The sequence below is a fragment of the Bubalus kerabau genome, chromosome 15 (genome assembly GCF_029407905.1).
Source record: "Bubalus kerabau isolate K-KA32 ecotype Philippines breed swamp buffalo chromosome 15, PCC_UOA_SB_1v2, whole genome shotgun sequence".
NCBI classification, from domain to species: Eukaryota; Metazoa; Chordata; class Mammalia; order Artiodactyla; family Bovidae; genus Bubalus; species Bubalus kerabau.
This window is the reverse complement of record NC_073638.1, coordinates 28416246-28435289: the sequence shown is the minus strand read 5'-3', so window position 1 is coordinate 28435289 and position 19044 is coordinate 28416246. Positions and strand designations below refer to the sequence as shown.

The 19044-nt window shown below is 55.6% G+C and overlaps 1 protein-coding gene across 1 annotated transcript; it reads left to right on the top strand.

Moving 5' to 3' along the window:
* Positions 1-1508: 1508 nt before the first annotated feature.
* FXYD2 (FXYD domain containing ion transport regulator 2) lies at positions 1509-8852 on the top strand. Its single transcript, XM_055548212.1, has 6 exons — positions 1509-1527; positions 5953-5991; positions 6194-6268; positions 7866-7902; positions 8096-8126; positions 8705-8852. Exons 1-5 carry the CDS (start codon positions 1509-1511, stop codon positions 8118-8120), a joined length of 195 nt encoding a protein of 64 aa, XP_055404187.1. The 3' UTR covers positions 8121-8126; positions 8705-8852.
* The last annotated feature ends 10192 nt before the right edge of the window (positions 8853-19044 follow it).

The window sequence follows — 19044 nt, the reverse complement described above, 5'->3', positions numbered from 1 at the left end:
TGAGCACGGAGGTTTCCATTGGCAGCATGTGACCAGGGGGTGGTGGGGGTGGGGGTGGGGCGGCTGTTGCGGGGGGGCGGCTGTGTGGGGGCGGCGTCTGGTGAGCAGCTGGGCCCCTGGGCAGCCTTCTGGGTGGTGGGGAAAAGAGGAAGGAGCCCAGAGGCAGGGCTGCCTGCTGGGGCAGATATGGCTCCCCAGGACAGATCTCATACCAGCCAGACAACTCCTCCCAGGTCTGCCTGTCTCTGTTTCCAGTATTTTCCAGCCCAGGTGGCTCTCTGGGGGTACATTAGTCATCCCCTCCGGGCAGGAAGTGTTGCTAAGGAGGGACAGAGCGGTGGGTGTCATCTGACCAGAGCCCAGGCCAGACCCGCACCTCGCAGACCCTGCTGTTCACTGTCTGTGTTGGGGCGACCCACGAGGGACCGAGGAGGAGCCGGTAGGAGCCCGTGGTCCCGTGAGCCTCACAGACTGCTTGCTGCAGCCTCCCTCCAGGCCCTGACAGGGGCCCCAGTGGCCAGAGAACAGGCCTCGCTGAGCTGGGGGCGGGGGACACTGCTTGCCCTTCGGTTCCCCCGGGTGGCTCCTGGCTCCAGCTGGGAGACGGGCCCTCCCACTAAAAGTGTTGTCTTCCGGCCGCCCCACCCTGCGGCATCAACCAGCATCCCTCGGGGCCTCGTGAAGCTGCTGGTGTCTCCAGACACACAGGCAGGTCTGACCTCACAGCCTAAGCTCAGACCCTGGGGGCCAAGCGAGGAGTCCCAGCTGAGGAAGCCCAGGTTCCGCACCCGCCCCTCCTCGCAGTCCCAGCTGCTCCCCATCTCCACCCAGCTCCCGGGGGAGACACGGGAGGCTGCAGACGGTGCCCTGGGCCCAGTGCCAGGGCCAGAAAGGGCTCCCTCCCCGCCGGGGCAGCTTCCAAGGGGCTGCCCACCATCCTGTCCAGTGTCAGGGATCTCTGGGCTCCAGAACAGGCCCTTGAGGCCACATACATCGGGGCCAAGGCCAACTGAGCTGGGGGAAGAAGGTGTCACTGGAGAAAGGTTTGGGGGGACCCCTGCGTGCCCCTGAGTGTCTCTCTCAGATGCCCCAACCCCAGGGACAGGGGAAGATCGGGCACTCTGATTCCACAGGCTGAGGCCCCGGCCAGGGACTTCCTGGCTGCTGGTGACCTTTGCAGGCGCCCCAGGCTACACGGAGGCATCTCGCCCCAGTGTGGGGGCTGCGGTTTGTTTGTGGACACTCACAGCTCCCCCCCTTTCTCAGGTGCTCTTGGAGGTCAGAGAATCTGCCCCCTTCTCACGTGGAGCCCAGCCCAGCCCGCCCCGGCAGGCAGGCACGAGGTGAGGGCTCCGTTGCCAGCCCCTCCTCCCTGTCTTTGTCTCTTCCTGCCCGTGGGCTCAGCTGGGCTGTGGCGAGAGGGAGGGCAGCTCTTTGCATTCAGGCCCTGGGTCACTAGCACCTCACAACTCTCTCTTCCTCTGAAGACACAGCCAGCAGCTCCTGCTATGGACAGGTGGTACCTGGGTGAGTGCCCTGAACCCCGTCCCCCCACCTCACCATCCTGGATTCTGACACAGTGTCCACCCCATCACTTTCAAGAGCACCCCCCAGCTCCCCAGGAGTATAGGGAAAGCAGCAATGGGAGAGGCACGATTTCTGAATGAGGGCATCTCCTTCTGGGGGCCTGGGCGTGCTGTCCTCTCTGCTCCCAGCATCTCTGAGCTGTCAAGAGCTGGGAAGGCAACTCGTCCCACAGCCCTCATTCCGTCGGTCATCTGTAGGAACTCTGAAGCCAGACTGCTAGGCTCAGAGCTTGGTTCTCCTACTTCCCACCTGCCTGACCTGTGGGAAGTTATTTAACTTCTCTGTGCCTTCATCTACAAAGTGGGGATGATAATAATGCCTTCCCTGCCTCATCAAGTTGCTGTGATGATTAAATGAGTTGGTTTTTATAGAGTCTTTAGGACAGCGTCATGCACACACAGTTAAAAATGTAACTATTGTAGATGTAGCTATTGATTTGCTGTTGTAGCTATTGATTTGCTCCCTATTTCTCTTTTATCTCCTGCCCATCTCTCTACCTGTCATCTAGCGTAACCATTGATCTATCTATGTATCTATGAACTTTCCACCTATTTTTATACTCCAGAAAGAATCCACGATAGCTTACAAAGATAGACAACATGTACTAAGGGAGCAAGATAATGTATAATAAGGGGGGATCAGTGTCTGTGTGGAGAGCCCCAGGAGTTTGGGGAGCACAGTCATGGGGGTCTGGCCTTCTGGCCCTGGATTTGTCCCTGACTGGGTGTTTCAGGCAAGTCGCCCAGTCTCCCTGCCCTCAGTCTTCCTGGGCTGTCCACTGGGGATCACGGCACTGGCCGGGCCAGCTCCGGGGTCCTTGTGGGGGCAATGAGCAGCTCAGTTTCTTTACCCGTGGAATGGAGCAAACGTGGAATTAGCAGGACAGTGCGTGCAAGAGCCTGACACATGCTCAGCGCCTGCCAAGTGTCAGCTCGGTTGCGTTTTCATGAATTTCCATCACTTGGCCTTGGAAGCCGAAGAGGTGAATGGATGCCTCAGCTTCTGGTCTGCAGGCCGTGACAGTCTGTCTTTCCATCTCGCCCCCATGTTCATTTTGCTGGAAAGTGGGTGGCTTTCTTGGTGTATAACAGTTAACAATAATGACACGTACTCTGTACCAGGCCCCCCACCATGCCCTTCACTGCATTATCTCACTTTCTCTTCACAGCAACCCATTTTACAGATGAGGAAACTGAGGCACACAGAGATTAAATAACTTGACAGGGGCCACATGCTTAGCAAGTGGAGGAGCCAGGAAGTGAACTCAAACCTTGATCCCCTGTCACTACTCCAAGAGGATTAATAGATGGAGTCCTTTTGAAGGACTAACCTGCCCTTGGTGGACAATGACCTCTGACCTTGGCCTTTTAGCTACAATTGAGCATCAGCCTCTTCTGGAAGCCAATCTGATTGATTAGAACTCAGCCAGGAATATGAGCATCCATGGAGGACCTAGCACCGGGGTCCCCAATGTGAATGGGGCCACAGTAGAGGGAGAAGGAGTCCCTGCCTCCCAAAGCAAGGGCCTGGCTGTCAGTTTTCACCTTGCCTCTCACCAGCTGTGTGCCCTTGAACCACGGCCATACCCTCTCTGTGCCTCAGATGCCTCATATATAAAATGGGGAAATAACACAAAGTACCAGGAAATAACAGTTAGAAACATGCTTTTCAAATCATAAAAGCAAGGCGTTCTCTCCGTGGTCTGGCTCGGCCCCTTCCCAAAGGAGCCTGTGGTGTAGTGTGGGGACTGGCATGGAAGCTGGGCTTCACGGCTGGAGAAGGACGTGCCAGAGGCTGCGGGGACAGAGGGCTTAGTGAGGGATGATTGGAGCCCTTCTGACCGAGGTGAGAGCTGTTAGATGTGGCCTGGATGGAGGAAAAAAGTACAAAGGAAAGGGTGTTCCCGGGCATGAAGGCCTGGAAGCACGCACCGGGGGGTGGGGCGGGGGCTCGGGTGGGTTGAGGGGCCAGGCACCCTGGGATCACCTCAAGAAAGCCCCGAATGCCAGGCGCCAGCCGCACCAGCAGCCTGCACAGTGCTGGGAGACGTGGGCAGCTGCTAGGGTCGAGGGCCTCTGTGGGACCCCCGACCTTTTCCCCCGCAAGCTGTAGTACCTGCTGAATGCATTTCAAACCCCCTGCTTCCCTACTGTCAGGGCCCCAGCTGTGGCTTCTCCACCTGGCGGGTGGACCCCACAGCTCTTCTCTCTGGAAATTTCCTTTGGGAGGGTTTGGAAAGACGGCCAGCTCCTCCCTGCCCCCGCTGCCCCTGCACCTCCTCAGGCCTCAGCGGGAGCCCCACTGTCCACACCCGGGCTTTTCTTGTGACCAGGGTAAATATTACCTGGCACTGTTAATGTTTAATGCCCCCACCCCATCTCTGGCCACCCCACAGCCGGGCAGTCTCCCCAAAGCAGAGGCAGCGGGAAGAGGGCAGCAGGGACGGGCCTGGTCTGTGGGGGAAATGGCAGAGTTGACAGATGACGGTGAGTGCGTGTGTGTGCGTGCGTGTGCATGCGTGTATGTGAAGCAGGAGGTGCTTGGACCATCTTTGGGGGGGGTGAATAGGACCCCCTCTTCCATCTCCTGGCACCCCTGCCTTCCAGAGCACCCAGCACCCCTCTCTCGTACCGTGCGTGCCAGCCTCCTCTCTAAGAAAATCTGCTTTTAAAAGAGGATCCCACCTTAACACCAAAGCAATCTAGCTTGAATGGTGGAAACATGGGTGCCAAGTAGGAGGTGCTAGGGCATGACGGGTGGTGAGCATGCATCTTCTGGACTAAACCGAGCACAGGAGGCAGATGGGGGTGAGGCGGGGCAGCAGTGGGGCCCCGTTCAGCCTTCTCAGCCTGGCTTTAGGACGAGAGCCCCCGGGTTCAGGACACATGCCTAGAAGGCATCCTGCGAACAAGGGCGATCGGGTCTGGAATTTAGTGGGCCTGCTGTGGACTGTGGTGGTCTTTGAGACAGATCTAGAAAAGCTGAGGTCTTTGGGTGGGGTGGGCTCTCCCAGTGGCTCAAGACGAGGTGGTCAGGGAGGAGGCAGTTTCTTGGAGCGGCAAGGGGAGTGGTGAGTCCCGTCATGGCTCTGACACTAATGCCTGTGTGACCTTGAACAAGACTTGAACTGAAACTGGGGAGACAACCTCAGAGGCCTTCTGCCTGGGGACAGGTGCCTGGGGCCCCCTCAGGCCCTTCAGTGGACCCCTCCTAACCCAAACTCTCCTGGCCCAGGGGGTGAGCTGGGCTCACCGGACCCCACCACCCAGGGCCCAGTCCAGCACAGCCTGGGAGGTGAGGACTGGCGCGTTCCTTTGACCTTGGGCACTGCTTCCCTAGCACCAAAAAGGGGCTCAAGTAGGGCAGAGAAGAGAGGCCACCACTAGACATGACAGAAAAGCTCTGGCCGGGTGCCCTCCAGCTGCCCAATAACAAGTGCGCTCAGTTTACAGGTGGGAGGGCAGAGCCATGACCTCTGCTGGGGGCTGCAGACTGGATGGGACCACCCATCTTGAAACATCTCCTTCCTCCTGACCATGTGAGAGGCAGCACAGCAAAGGGGTGAAGCACCTCGATTTTTAACAATGAATGGCCTGGGTTCATTCCCAACTCTGCCCTTTTCTAGCTGTGTGACTCTGAGTGAGTTGCTTAACCCCGCTGCGCCTCCATTGTATCATGGATGATATTGGAATAATATTAATGCCTCACAGGATTGTTACGATGGTTAAATGAGCTACTGCTTTGTTAGCCTCCGTCTGCCACATGCCAATATACTGTTTCTGAAATAAATTTGCTTTCCCCTAAGGATAGCAATGTAGGATAGAAGGATCTAGAAACAGGGGTCCAAAACTCATTTCTGCCTCCAACTTTTATCGGAACTTTAGAGAAGTCTTCAGACTGGGCCTTGGTTTCTTCCTGTTCGGTAAACATTAAGGTTCTACTTATTTATTCATTGGTTCACTTCACAAATATTCGCCAAGTATTGGTTGCCCCAAAAGTTGGTTTGGAATTTTCAATAAGATGTTATGGAAAAACCCAATACCTTGTGGCTGATTAGTCATATGGAGAGAGGTTGCTGCTGAGGCTTATGGAAGATGCTTCTGTGGCCTCCCAGAAGTGCCAGCCCCACCCCACCCCCAGGCACGGTGGGTCCCTGCTTTGGAGGCTCAGTGGTGGGTCCCAAGCCGACCGTCAGGAGCCACGGAGGGCAGATGGTGTCACCCGCAGTGGCGTGACCAGCCCCTGCTCCTGGGATGTCCCTCCAGCAGCTTCCCCTGGCCCTCCTGAACCTCTGGGGGTGCTGGGACTGGAAGCACGGGAGTCCCCCTGTTTCTGTGGCTCACCCCACCCCCCACTGGCTCTCAGGTGGCAGCCCCAAGGAGAACGAGGACCCATTCTACTACGGTGAGTCTGGCGGGCCCCCCCTCCCACCCTTCCTGAGTGATCCGCCCCCCTCCCCCCAACCCCCACCCCACCACCACGCACCCACAGTTCCTGGCCTCTCCCAGCCCTGGGTCATGTGCCCCATCTTCCCGAGTTATTACTGTGGGGCTAGGGGAAGGGTCTGGGGTCACCCATCCCACCTCCCCGCCCTCTCCTTCCCCAGACTACGAGACCGTCCGCAATGGGGGCCTGATCTTCGCTGCCCTGGCCTTCATCGTGGGGCTCGTCATCATCCTCAGTAAGTGGGACCGTCCTGTATAAGGGGCTGCTGAAGGGGGCACAGCTCCTCAAAGCTGCTGAGCACACTGGCTTCCCAGGTGGGGAGGGGAGAGCCTTTCTCTTACCCCCTTCCCGGGCGCCCTCGCCTCTCCCACAGAGGATGTGAGAACCTGATGCAGAGGGGGCTGTTGGTCCCCAGACCACCCACGAGATGCCCTTCCCCCCGAGTGCGCCCTCTAGTGGACCGGAGGGGTGCCGCCGAGATGGGGAACTGGCTCCTGCTGGCCCCGGGAGGCTCCAGTGCCCTTGGGGCAGGGGAAGGGAGGGAACCAGCCTCCACTGGACGCTCCCTCCCCCAGAACTGAGCGCTTTCTTGGCCCATTAATCCTCTTGGCAAACTGAGGGATGGCCGCGACTGTCGCCACTTTCCAAATGAAAAAACCAGACCCGCAGTGGTAGGTGCAGCAGCCTGCCTGAGGTGCCGCCGCCAGATCGGAAACAGAGTGGGTTCCGAAGCACCTCACCCCGACCCCGGCCTGCTGCGGGAAGGCAAGCACCCCTGGCAGCCCAAGGCCTTAGGCTCCCTGCTGATTTACTGTGGATCCCTTACTCCCTGGGCCTTAGTTTGCTCATCTGTTAAATGGGGATGATCCCTCTTGTCTCACAAGGTTAGGGCTGGCAGTCAAAGACGCGACAGCCAAGGGAGTAGTGTAGGTATGGGGTATTATAGCGGAGAGAAAGCTCTTTGCCTTACCCGGCCCCAAAAGGCACACAGCAGAGGCTTAATAAATGCTTGAGGACTGGTGCAACCAGAAGAAAAATACTCAGAAACATGCCGGTGAAAAGAAGATGCAGAATGTAGCACATTTACTTGCAAGTCCTTAGATGCTGCCACCGCTGATGGCTCCCGTCTACAGACAGGGCCAGCCTGCCCCATTCCCTGGCGGTTCCCTGAGGGCCTGCCTCCCGGATTTCCCTGGCGGTTCCCTGAGGGCCCCGCTGTGTTGTGGCTGAGCTCGCAGTGGCGGAGGCGGATGGGCGTGAGCAAGGGTTTTTGCCCTGGACTTCCTGCCGTTCTTCTCCAGCAGCTTCTACATGCCCAGTGGGGCGTGGGGTGGGGCACGCTGTGATGGCTCAGTCTCAGCACCATTCCTATCGCGCTCATAGTCCACCACGGACTTCCCTGTAGCTCAAACGGCAAAGAATCTGCCTGCAATGCAGAAGACTAGGGTTCGATCCCCGGGTCGGGATGATCCTCTCGAGAAGGAAATGGCAACCCACTCCAGTACTCTTGCCTGGAGAATTCCACGGACAGAGAAGGCGGCCTACAGTCTGTGGGGTCGCAAAGAGTTGGACACGCCTGAGTGACCAACACAGACACACCCAGAGTCCACCATGGAGCCGCGGCCACAATAATGTTTGCGGACTGCCCAGCTGGCTGACTTGGACTTCTGAACGCTTATGGTCCAGCCATATATAAAGAGAGACAGTCAGCTGTGGTCTCCGAGGCGGGCACGGAGCAGCGCTGGCAGGAGGGGGGAGGAGGGGCTACGGAGCTGAGGCCTCCAGGGCAGAGAGGGTCTCCTTGGCAAACTAACCTCGTTTCTCTCTTTAAGGCAAAAGATTCCGCTGCGGGGCCAAGAAGAAGCACCGGTGAGTGTCGGCCGGCCGGGGTGACTGATGCAGGTGGCGGAGGAGGGGGTGGGGGGGGAGGGGTGGGAGGGGCGGGCGGAGGGTTTGCTCCCTCAGGCTGGTGAGGAGGGTCCCCAACCTCAGGGAGCTTCCTGAATCCCTGCCCCCTCCACCCCACTACCTTTTCTTACCTGTCTGCTTTCCTCCATCCCAGGCAAATTCCTGAAGATGGGCTGTAAGGAGAGGTAGGTTTGCGAGAAGCGGGCAATGGCTCTGGATAATAAGGAAAAGGGTCTTTCATCCATCAGTCAGGTGTCTGTCACCCTCATATGGTTCTTTTCCTTGTTGGTTTTAAAAAAATTTTTATTAGAATATAATTGCTTTACAATATGTTAGTTTCTGTACACCAACATGAATCAGCCATAAGTATACATATATCCCCCCCACCTCTTGAGACTCCCTTCCACCCCTCTAGGTCATCGCGGAGCACCGAGCTGAGCTCCCGCTGCTCCCCAGCAGCTTCCTGCTATCTATCTACTTTGCACATGGTCGTGTGTATATGTCAGTCCTATTCTCTCAGCTTGTTCCACCCGCTCCGTCCCACTTGTGTCCACACATCTGTTCTCTATGTCTGCGTCTCTATTCCCACCTTTAAAAAATGATGGCCAAAAAAAACAGAAAAAAAAAAAAAATGCCGTAGTATGTGTGACCAAGGGAGGCTGCAGAGATGCACCAGAGGAAGGTAAGATGAAAAAGGGATAAAACGGAAGTCCCAGCCTCTGCAGCCCTGCTTACAGCCCCCATCCTGCCTTTCTGTTTGCAGAGCCAGCCGTGCCCACCCTTGCACCAGGGCTGCTTAGAAGTCTTCCCTGAGCTGTAGACCTCTGTTCCAGCACTGCCAAGCCCTCTGCTGAAGGAAGCTTCGGGCTCCACGTGACCCCTGGGTGGGCTTCACCTCCTTCTGCCCCGTGTTAATAATAAAGCCGGCCTCGGAGACGGCTCCTTCCCTGGCCTCCTCCCTCACTCCTTCTCTCCTGTAACTGCCGCCGTCGGCTCCTCCAAGCTGGAGTCAGTACGCCTGGTCTCTGGCTTTTCGCGTATTCGCTCACGTGCCCGCGCCTGTGAAAGTAAGAAGTCCAATGTCATCATCTCCGGGCCTCTCCTCACCCCTCAAATTGCCGAGAGCCCCTGGGACAGAGGACTCAGCCTGCCTTCCGAATGCCAGGCAAAGAGAAAGCCGGACTGCCGAAGGTCACAGGTTCAAAGCCCTTGGGTCGGCGGCGCCCCAGGTGTGGCTGTAGGAGCTCTCCAGTGGGAGTCGCTGCGGCCCTGCCCTGGGCTGCCCGTGTTTTAGTTGTTTGTGGGCACATTGTGTGCTCTACCTGCATTCCCCCAAATGTACCGGTGTGCCAGGATGGGTGGGTCTAGGGATCTTGGGCAGGGGGGTCCTCAGCACATGCTCTCTCCTCATCCCTCACCCCCAACTGTGGTGCCAAGCTCCAGCCATGCCCTTTCCACTCTTGGGGCCAGGGGGGCCTCAAGTTTGACCTAATTTCATCCACCTCTCAGTACTGGCTTGGTTAATTTCAGGGTCCATTCAGAGAATGGACAGTGAGGGTGGGGCCTCTGTTAACCTTTCCCCCAGCCCCCTGTCCATGCCCGTAGGCCTCCACCCCACTTCAACCAGAGGTGGTGTCAGGCTGCCCCTCCCACCAGCCCCTGACTTCCTGATGCCCACAGCCCCCAGACAGCACAGCACGCTGCCCGCCTCGGGCACTTTCTGCCCTCTGGAAAGGGCCCGTCTCCCCTTTCCCTCCCTTCCCTCAGAGAGGAGAGGCGGCTCTGAGGCTGGATGGGATGGTGGGATCATGGCACCACCCAGTGTCCATTTCCTCATCTGAGTTTTTGAGCATCCAAGGGAAGGGGGAGGGATTGGCCCGGGAAACCAAGACAACAGCAAGTCAGCAGAGTTTGAAATGAACAAGCAGGGCGCTGGAGGCAGTGTAGGCCGCACTCAGCTTGAGAACTGAGTTCTTTGTCTTAATCCACTGTCCCCAGGACCACCAACCCTCACAGATTCACAGAAGGCTTGGGCACCGAAGGCCTGTAGGGAGCAAAGTAGACAATCCTTAATTTTCAGAAAGAGAAACTGAGGTCCTGAGAAAGGCAGGGACTTGTCCAGGTGACACAGCCAGCCGGTGTCAGATCCAGAGCGACACCCCAGGTCTCTGGCTCCATTTCAGAGTCCTTCTCACTGACCCCTGGGTTGGGAGGAGACACTCCAGTGAGACACAGAGTGGAAACCTTGGCTCTTGCCCCTCAGGGCCAAGGTCTTTGTGACATCCTGCTCTGAATGTGGGCTCACGGATGACAAATAAAACCTGACAGGCCAACCCCCTAAATAGAATTCAGGATTTGCAAGACACTGGAGCTGTCCACGACAGTGGGAGAAATGAATGGGATGGGGCAGGTCCAGCCATGGGGGATTTCAGGGAGGGGGGCTCCTGAAATTTCTTGGATGTAGCAGCAAGGCAACCAGGAAGAAGGGTATTCCAGGCCTGCGGCTCACCTGAGGAGAAGAGCCGTGGAGAGGAGTCATGTTTCTAGAAGGTTCTGTACACAGGCCCCGAGCCTGCCAACCCAGCTGCCTTGGAGGAGGCTGGTCCTGGGTGAGTCACTTTGGCCTCTGCCCCTGCTGTAAGCCCTCCATCCCCATGAACCATGAGGTTTCCCTGGATCCCAGGCTGTCACCCTGGAGCACCCGGGGTGCTGTGCAAACTACCCAGTGTCCCCTCCAGAACTGTCAAATATTAACCTTAGGGTGGGCCCATGCCAGCTGTTACTTAAGCAGCTCCCAGGAGAGCAGCCGCTGCTGAAAGCCACAGATCCGGGTAACCTTCAGTGTCCTCATGAACACTCTCCCCTTCCCTCTCCATGAAGGTCACAAGGACTGAGAGCTACTGAACTTTCACTTCACTCTGGGATTTTCCACAATTCATACACAAATTAAGTCACGAATAAACACCCAGACTGGGACGTGATTGAATGAATTACTTTTAATCACACAACAGTGACAAAAACAGCCTTAGTCTGAGGGCATGCAATTCCATTTGTCACCACCAGAGGGAGGATGTGTCTTACTCCAAATCCTTTTCAAAGGGCGTTTTCAACTCAGTTTAGGGGCTGGCAGAAGAGGGAGACAGAGGATGAGGTGGCTGGATGGCATCACCGACTTGACGGTCGTGAGTTTGAGCAAACTCTGGGAGATGGTGAAGGACAGGGAAGCCTGGCATGCTGCAGTCTATGGGGTTGCAAAGAAAGGAACACGACGGAGCGACTGAACAACAAAGGGCTGGGAGTCCTTTGCTGGAAGAAGAGGCCTCCGGGTCTACCCAGTGCCCTGGTTTCCCAGGAACGCCCTGGGCCCTTTCCATTCTGTCTGCACACCCCTCTGGTGTAATTTGCCCTGCTCTGGGGTCTTGAGCCTTCATGGAAGGTAGAGACCCTCTGTGATCTACACAGATTCCTTGGCTTGGGGTAGTTATGTAGCCTCCAACCACATAGTTTGATTTAATCAGTGTCATGAGCAGGACCTGGAGAGAGGCGAGCAAGGAGAGTCCCCAAGAGCCCACCCTGAGCATCCCCCTGGCCCCAACCTGTCCTAGGGAGTGGGTTCCCTGGGCTGATAGGGATGGGGTGGGGTTGGGGGTGCTGAGCTGAAGAGAGGTCCAGGGCAGAGGGGACTGTTGAGGTTCCCCCCCACCCAGGCCCTCCTCCCACTCACCCCTGCTGGAGAGATTAATGGCCTCCCTGTTGATCCTCGGCTCCAGGCAGCTGAGGTCTGAACTGCAATTCAGCAGGGCTTTGCCCGGTGGTGACCTGCTCCTTGCCAGGCGCTCATTCTTCATCGTCCGCCTGACAAACACCCGGGGGGGAGGGGGGAGGTGGAGATCAGAGACCAATGCCACAGCCGCCTGGCCTTGTCCTGTAGTCACAGCAAGTCTCTGGCTGGGAAGATGGATCGGGTCCGGGCCTCGGAGCCAGGCCACAGCAGCCACAGGGCCTTGGAAGGGGAATCACGGAGCCAGGGACTGGGCTGAGACAGCCAGGGAGGTGGCCGAGTGACCCAGCCTTAGAAGAAACACTCAACTCAGCCTCGGTGTTCCCCGCCCCCACTGGGGACACTCAATATCCTCTGCAGTTGAGTGGCTGAGGGCGTGGGAAGAAAACCTATTTAGAACTTGGGACCTTGGGGTCCATGACCTCAGCTTGACACTGGGGGCCCCAGGGGTGGGGGCGCCTAGGGAGGTCACCACAGAAAACCAGGTAGGGGCTTTTCCCCAGGGGTGGATGGGCCTCGTGCCTGGACAGCACAGGAACCCTCTGCACCCAGGGTCATGGCTCCCCAGGTTCTGATTCGGTAACTTATTTAGGGGGGAATTTCAGGCTGCCTGCTCTGACCCTACATGACCTCCCCACTCCCCCGGAGGGCCCGGGGCACTCCTGGCTGCTGTTGGCCTCTGGAACTCTTAAACTTGGTTCCTGTTTCAAGAAATTCTTGCTGTTGCTTCCCCGAAGGGCTTCCTTGGTATCACCAGGAGGAATTCCCCAGGTGAGGTGGCCGAGGGGAGGTTAGAGGAGGGGAAGTTTCAGGCTGGGGCAGCAGTTTGAGGCCCGGAACTTCATCGGCAGTGCCGTCCATGCTGGGGACGCTGGTCTCCCTGCCAGCTTTGGCCTCCGGCTCCTGTGTGACCCTGAAACACTCGTCTGTCTCGGACTTGGCTTTGGAAAAAGCAAACACAAGACCAAAATTGCAGGCGTTGGCTTCAGAGTCAAGGGGCTCTAGGAAGGGGTAAGTGGGACCTGTAGCTGGTCCCCTTGTTATTCCCAGCCCCTAGATGAACAGTGCCCAAGGAGGCTGGGGGTACACACACACACACACACATGCTCACTCCCTCCTAGCAGTTAAAACAGAGGTACCCAGCAAGTAATGAAGGCAGACAAAAAAGACACACTTGACAAAGCAAAGGAGACGAGGCTGGCTTGGCCCAGAGCCAGGAGCGTGTTGTATTCTCTCCTGGTCTTTGTTCCCTGAAAGGCCTATCAATCAGTAACAGAGTCGTGCCAAACCCAGCTGCCTGGAGCCGAGTGGCCCCCGCCCTGAAGTAAATAACATTTCAGGTCTCCTGTCCATGGACCATCTGCTCCTGAAGCAGTGAGTCACATCACTGGGGAGCGGCCTCAGCCCTCCGACGCCCGCCCCGAGCAGGATGCGATGGGTCCCGCGGGGTCTCAGCGACTCCCAGACCCTTCCTGAACCCTGCTCCCAGGGGACCTGTTGGAGATGCTGCGTCTCTTGAGACTCTGACCATTCCTTCATGTCTGTCTGCCTCACGGTCTGCAAACCACATGAGGGTGGGGGCGGCATCTAATGGTTTACCCACCCGTCCCCAGCGCTGCGCCCATCAGAGGCTGTAGTACGCTCTCAGTAAATGTTTGTTGACTGAGCTCGTGACTGGCTGACCAGAGGAACGAATGAGTGATCACCCGCAGCTGCGCCTGCTGCTTCCCAGCTTCTCAGGGGGTAGAGAGAGCTGCTGGGCTTTGCAGTCTGGTCAGGTGGCTGGTGGTGTGTCTGTGTGCACCCCTGGAGCCTGAGCCAGGAAGGGGCTACTAGGGGCCTGTCCTAGTGACAGCCAGCATTTTGTCCCCGATGAGACAGTTAAGATCACAGGCTCTGGAATCAACCCGCCTGGATGTGAGCCCTGGCCTGACCAATTGTGAACTATGGGATGGTGGCTATGTCCCCGCCCCGCCCCCCTCAATCTCAGTTTCCCCCAGATGGAGAAACAACATCTGATTCGAGGAGTTCGGGCTCCAGACTGGTCCTCGCTGACCGGCGGCTGCTTTGTTTATACTCTCGAAGATTCTCCCAGTGTGGACATCTGGTGCTCCTGAACTCTGCAGGCACCCCAGCCCTTGTCCTTAATGCCTGACCGGCCACTGCAGTCTTCTAGAACACTATTCAGGGCCAGGAGGCAGAGGCCCTGAGTCCACGCTTAGCCCGACACCCATGTGCACAATTTGGGCCACAGTGTGGACGTGGCCTGACCCGTCCTGGGAGTCCCCACCCATCTGGACCCTCTGCCAGCTTGGCTGGGCTCACCAGCTCCCCTGAAATCAGTGGAGGGTGGTCTATGGCTGCTGTATGGGGACCAGGGAGGGTTTGTGGAAAAAATTTGTGCGTGTGTTGGGAGTGTGAGTGTGTGTGAGTGTATGTGTACATACATGTGTGCTGTATGTTAGAACTGGGGAGAAGCCAGACAGGCCAGGCGATGGGGGGCCTGCGTGGACCCAAGAGGCCGAGCCCAGCATCTGGGGCATGGGGAACAGGCAGCTCCACCTTGCCAGCCACTCTCTGGACCATGACCCCTCAGCTGAGCATGAGGGCTGGGTTCTTAGAGGACACACACACAGCTAGGCAGGGGGTGAGCGTGGATCCCGGCTTCACTGTGAGGCAGGGCTTGGGGTGAGGGGCAGACGTGTGGTGGAGAACCCGAGCCTGCCCTGTCCCTTCTTGTGGCGCTAGGGGGAGGCAGATAACCAGATTCCCCGTGCAGTGGCTGGGAATGGAGGTGTCCACAGGGAACTGGAGACTGACTGAAGTGCCAAGACAGTGGGATGTGCCCTCCAGAGCCACACAGCCGCCAGGGCCCAGGCAGAGGGAGGGGGAGGCGGCTCCTGGGCTTCACACTGCCCTGCCCTCCTCTCGATGTGATGTTTTTCCTCCTCTCAAACCACGTAGTGAAAACGATCAGAGCAGGAATACTACAGCGGAAGAGGCGTGGGGGGCGATGGAGCACAGGCTTGGGTCTGGAGCCTGGCTCTGCCACTGACTAGCTGGGCAGCACGGGGCCTGCCCCTTAGTGTCTCTGACCCTCAGTTTTCTCATCTGCAAGATGGGGGTCACAATGCCCAACGCATTAAAGAGATTGAGCGAGATATTTTGTGTAAACAAGATCGGGGACTTCACTGGTGGCTCAGTGGTAAAGAATCCACCCATCAATGCAGGAAACATGAATTCGATCCCTGATCCGGGAAGATCCCACGTGCCACAGAGCAACTGAGCCCCTGCACCACAACTATTGAGCCTGTGCTCTAGAGCCTGGGAGGCAGAGCTACTGAAGCCCGTGCATCCTAGAGCCTGTGCTCTGCAACAGGAGAAGCCGCAGCAGTGAGAAGCCCTGGCACCACAACTAGAGAAAGCCTACCTGAAGCAACAAAGTCCCAGGGCAGCCAAAAATAAAATAAATACATAAAAATTATATTAAAAAACCAAGATCGGTAAGCCATAAAGCACTACAGATGTGCAATGTGGGTTTTAATTGCAGTGTGAAGCAATATCAATCAAGGTTTTCACTGGGTTGGGTGATTACATGCATTTCAATATAATTCAGCAAAATATGTATTGGATATTTGAATATCAAGTATGTGCCAGGCACCATGGTAGGTATTTTAATAAGCTTAAGTGGAACTTGTTTATGAAACTGCAGAACACAAACCCATAGATCTGCCTGTCTGGTGTTTCCTAAATGCCAGTCCTAATACCTATGCTGAGCAGCTGGGATTCAAACCCCTGGGAAATATAGAATACAGATCCCTGCTTCTGTAGTCTTGGATCTCTCTTTCTCTGTCTCCATGGTCATGTGTGTGTGTGTGTGTGTTTGTATATGTGTGTTTGTGTGTGTGTGTGGTTGATTAGTTGAATTTAGGAACCACTAATCTAGTTCAGTCCTTGCTGAACAGTGAAATCTGAGCCTCAAAGAGGAAGACACTCTCAGAGGACAGCAATCAGAGGCCAGGCCAGTCCCAGGTCCCCTCAAAGGCTTGTCCTCCGAGGAGGTGCCTCAGCAGAGCGTCTAGAATAGGGAAGCAGAAGACTTGAGCTGGAGTCTCAGCTCTGTATTTAGTGACTGCTTAACCTTTAGCAGGTCACTTGCTTCTTGCAACCTCAATTTCCTCATCTGTAAAACGTGAGTATCGATACCTGTCTCACTGGTGTCTTCGAGGGAGCATGCTTTAAAGCCTGCAAAGCTCTACTTTTTAATTCTGGATAGAGCCAGACCTGACTTTTCCAAGGAGAAATCCCACAGACCGAACTGTCATCCTCTTTCCCGAAGTTCAACCAGATCTCATATGGAAAAACAATCCCCTCAATGGAGCAGCCCCCACCCCACCTCACCCTGCCCCAGTCCAAGGTTTCGGGTGCTAGTCTTTGGGTGACACCTGCTGGCCATGTCAGGTACTGCACAATCCTGTCACCAAACAACCGTGGGGAATGATTGTCTCCTTGGACACTCACTGCCACCCCACGTGATAGGTGTTATGCTCCCATTTTACAGGTGAGGAAAGTGAGTTCCTGCTAGGCACAGTGAATCTCTGATTCCAGGTCCTTTGTTCAGCTCCATCTCTTCCTTACCTCATGCTCTTCGACTGAGCGGGGTGGGCAGGAGAGCACCCTAAAAACCACCTTGAATAGGAACCGGGATTAGGGGCATGGCCTGAGTTGGGGGGCCAGGTCCAGGCTGGTCTAGACTGTTGTCTTAGTGGCAACAACCCCGCCAGGAAGAAGACCTGGTGTTGCCCGTCTCCAGAGAAGCTAGACTGCTGGCAGGGGCTGCAGCTGCAGCGAGACCCTCTGAGGAGGCTCAGGGAGGCTGTTTGGCCAGGCTGTGAGCTGAGGGCTTTGGAACAGACCGCTGTGAGCTCAGCTGTTCTAGGCAGTGGCTGGCCTGAAGTCGTGTGTGTGTGTGTATGTGTGTGTGGTCTAAGCTACTTCTCAGTCAGGACAGCATCAAGTGTAGTGACTGAGAATGAGGATTCAGCCTTATCTCTAAGAGATGCACACTGAAGGATCTGCGGATGAACTTATATAATGCATGAGATTTGCTTAAAAATATCCTTGGTGATGGGAAGTGAGGGTGGAGGGGGAATACAGATAAGACAAGATTGGCCACAAGTCAACAATTGTTGGCCCTAGAAGATGGGTGCATGGCAATTCATTACACTCTTCTCTCTACTTGTGATACGTTTGAAATTTTCCATATTAAAACCTTGCTGAAAACTTGACAACAGAGATACTACCAACCTCCACGAATGGCAATAAAGAGAAAGGAGACTCTGTGGCCAGTCCTGCTCAAGGCTTGGGCCTCTGACACTAGCTGTGTGAATTTCCCTATGTCTCAGTTTCGCTGTCTGTAAAATGGGGATGATCATAATTATATCAGTCTTATAGGTTGTTTAGAGGGTTAACTGAGATTATGCACCTAAAGTACTTAGCATAGTGCTGGACCATAATAGGGTTTAATGATAATAATCGTTATTAGGAGTCCATGGCTCTGGTTATAATTTGCCAAAAGAAAAAGCTACTTTGGCTGATTCAGACAAACAACTGGCCAATTCAGTTCAGGTTCTGACCAATGAGTCTTGGAAGGCTCAGCCTTAAACCACCTCGTGCCAGGTGTGTGGGTATCTCACGTACCTGTATCTCAGATGGGCAAACACACCCCACAGAGCCAGGTTCATGAAACCCCCGCAGAGAGTTTGAGATGTCCCAACTCCTGGTACATCTATTTCTATCCAGCTTTTACTCTCCAGGCTCTTCCCATCACAAAGCCCACTCACATCCTGCCTTGATTTTTCCTAACCACTCCTTTCTCTGAGCTGAAGCATCTGTCTTCACAGTCTCATTGAATCTCAGCCCTAGGTAGAATCTTAAATGTCTTCTAACTGAACACTATGGCTGCAGAGGATAGAGTGGCAGGCAGGGCTACCCAACTGATGGGCGGGATACAGAGGACAATACAACCTGGGTTGTGAATGCCTCGGTAGATGGAGAGCAGGCCTGGGGGTCAGGAGTCCTGCCTCCAAGCACTGCCACTGACCCTCAGACCACGTGGCCTGGATTTTCTTCACCTGCACGGCCACAGTCTCCTCCTCTGTGACACAAGGTGCTCCCAATAGATGGCCTCCAGACCCCTTCCCACTCTGACCTTTAGGGTCAGCGTGCAGACCTCCGCATGCTGACCTCTCTGTCTCCTTCCCCACTAAGTGCAAGCTCACCAGGGTAGGGACCCACCTTGGGGTTTTCAGGGACACTGGGAGCTCCTTGCACAAGGGCCAGGCAAAAACTTGCTGAAAGTGCAAATAACCTGACATGTGCTTCCTCTGGGTTGAGTGTGAGCAGTGGCCAGTGAAAGGACAGAGATTTCAAACTAGGAGAAATGGGAAACCTCCCCAAATACTTCACACTGTATCCACAACTCGGAGGTTCCCAATACCTCCTACAGTGTTTGAACGGTTCTGGGAAGTCCTTGCAGTAAAAGAAACCTATTTGCCTTGGTTATGCCAGTGTTTTCCAAGCCTATTTGACCAGAACTCAGTTTTTGCATATCACCTATTTCCTGTTCATGAAACTCTTAGGAAATGATCATTTTCCCAAGATCATTCTGCCTTGTCAGCTGGGTTTGTTTAAGTACGATCACATGTAGTAAAGATGCTACACTTTCAATGCCATGTGGTCTGAGATTGGGCCTCCTGCTCCTCACGCCTACATTCTCAGCTAGGCCTGCGACCCACACTAGACTGGGCTGGGCCTTCAGAGGCTGTTCAGAGTCTTACCGGGGCTTCCCAGGTGGCGCTAATGGTAAAGAACCTGCCTACCAATGCAGGAAACTTAAGAGATACTGGTTTGATCCCTGTGTTGGGAAGATCCCCTGGAGGAAGGTATGGCAACCCATTCCAGTATTCTCGCCTGGAGAATCCCATGGACAGAGGAGCCTGGAGGGCTACAGTCCACGGGGTCGCACAGAGTCAGACACAACTGAAGCAACTTAACACGCACACATGCAGAGTCTTACCTGGTGTGTGTAAATGATGCCATTTGACCTAGGCAGTATTTCCTCTCCGAACATTCTGCAAAAAATGTGTCTAGTCATGCCCCCCCAACCCCCGATCATCCACACCAGGGTCACAGGGCAGCAGCAGCTCATGGGAAAGAGGTCCAGCATCATTGGTGTGTCAGCCCCAAGGAGCCAATCAAATCTTGGGCAACAGAGAAGGTCCAATACCTATCTGCTGCTGCTGCTGCTAAGTCGCTTCAGT

What these genes read in the sequence shown, in the direction of transcription:
- FXYD2 (XM_055548212.1), top strand. An exon ending in CGAGGACCCATTCTACTACG is followed by an intron (nt 5,992 to 6,193) that starts GTGAGTCTGGCG and finishes CTCCTTCCCCAG; the next exon opens with ACTACGAGACCGTCCGCAAT. An exon ending in GGGGCCAAGAAGAAGCACCG is followed by an intron (nt 7,903 to 8,095) that starts GTGAGTGTCGGC and finishes CCTCCATCCCAG; the next exon opens with GCAAATTCCTGAAGATGGGC.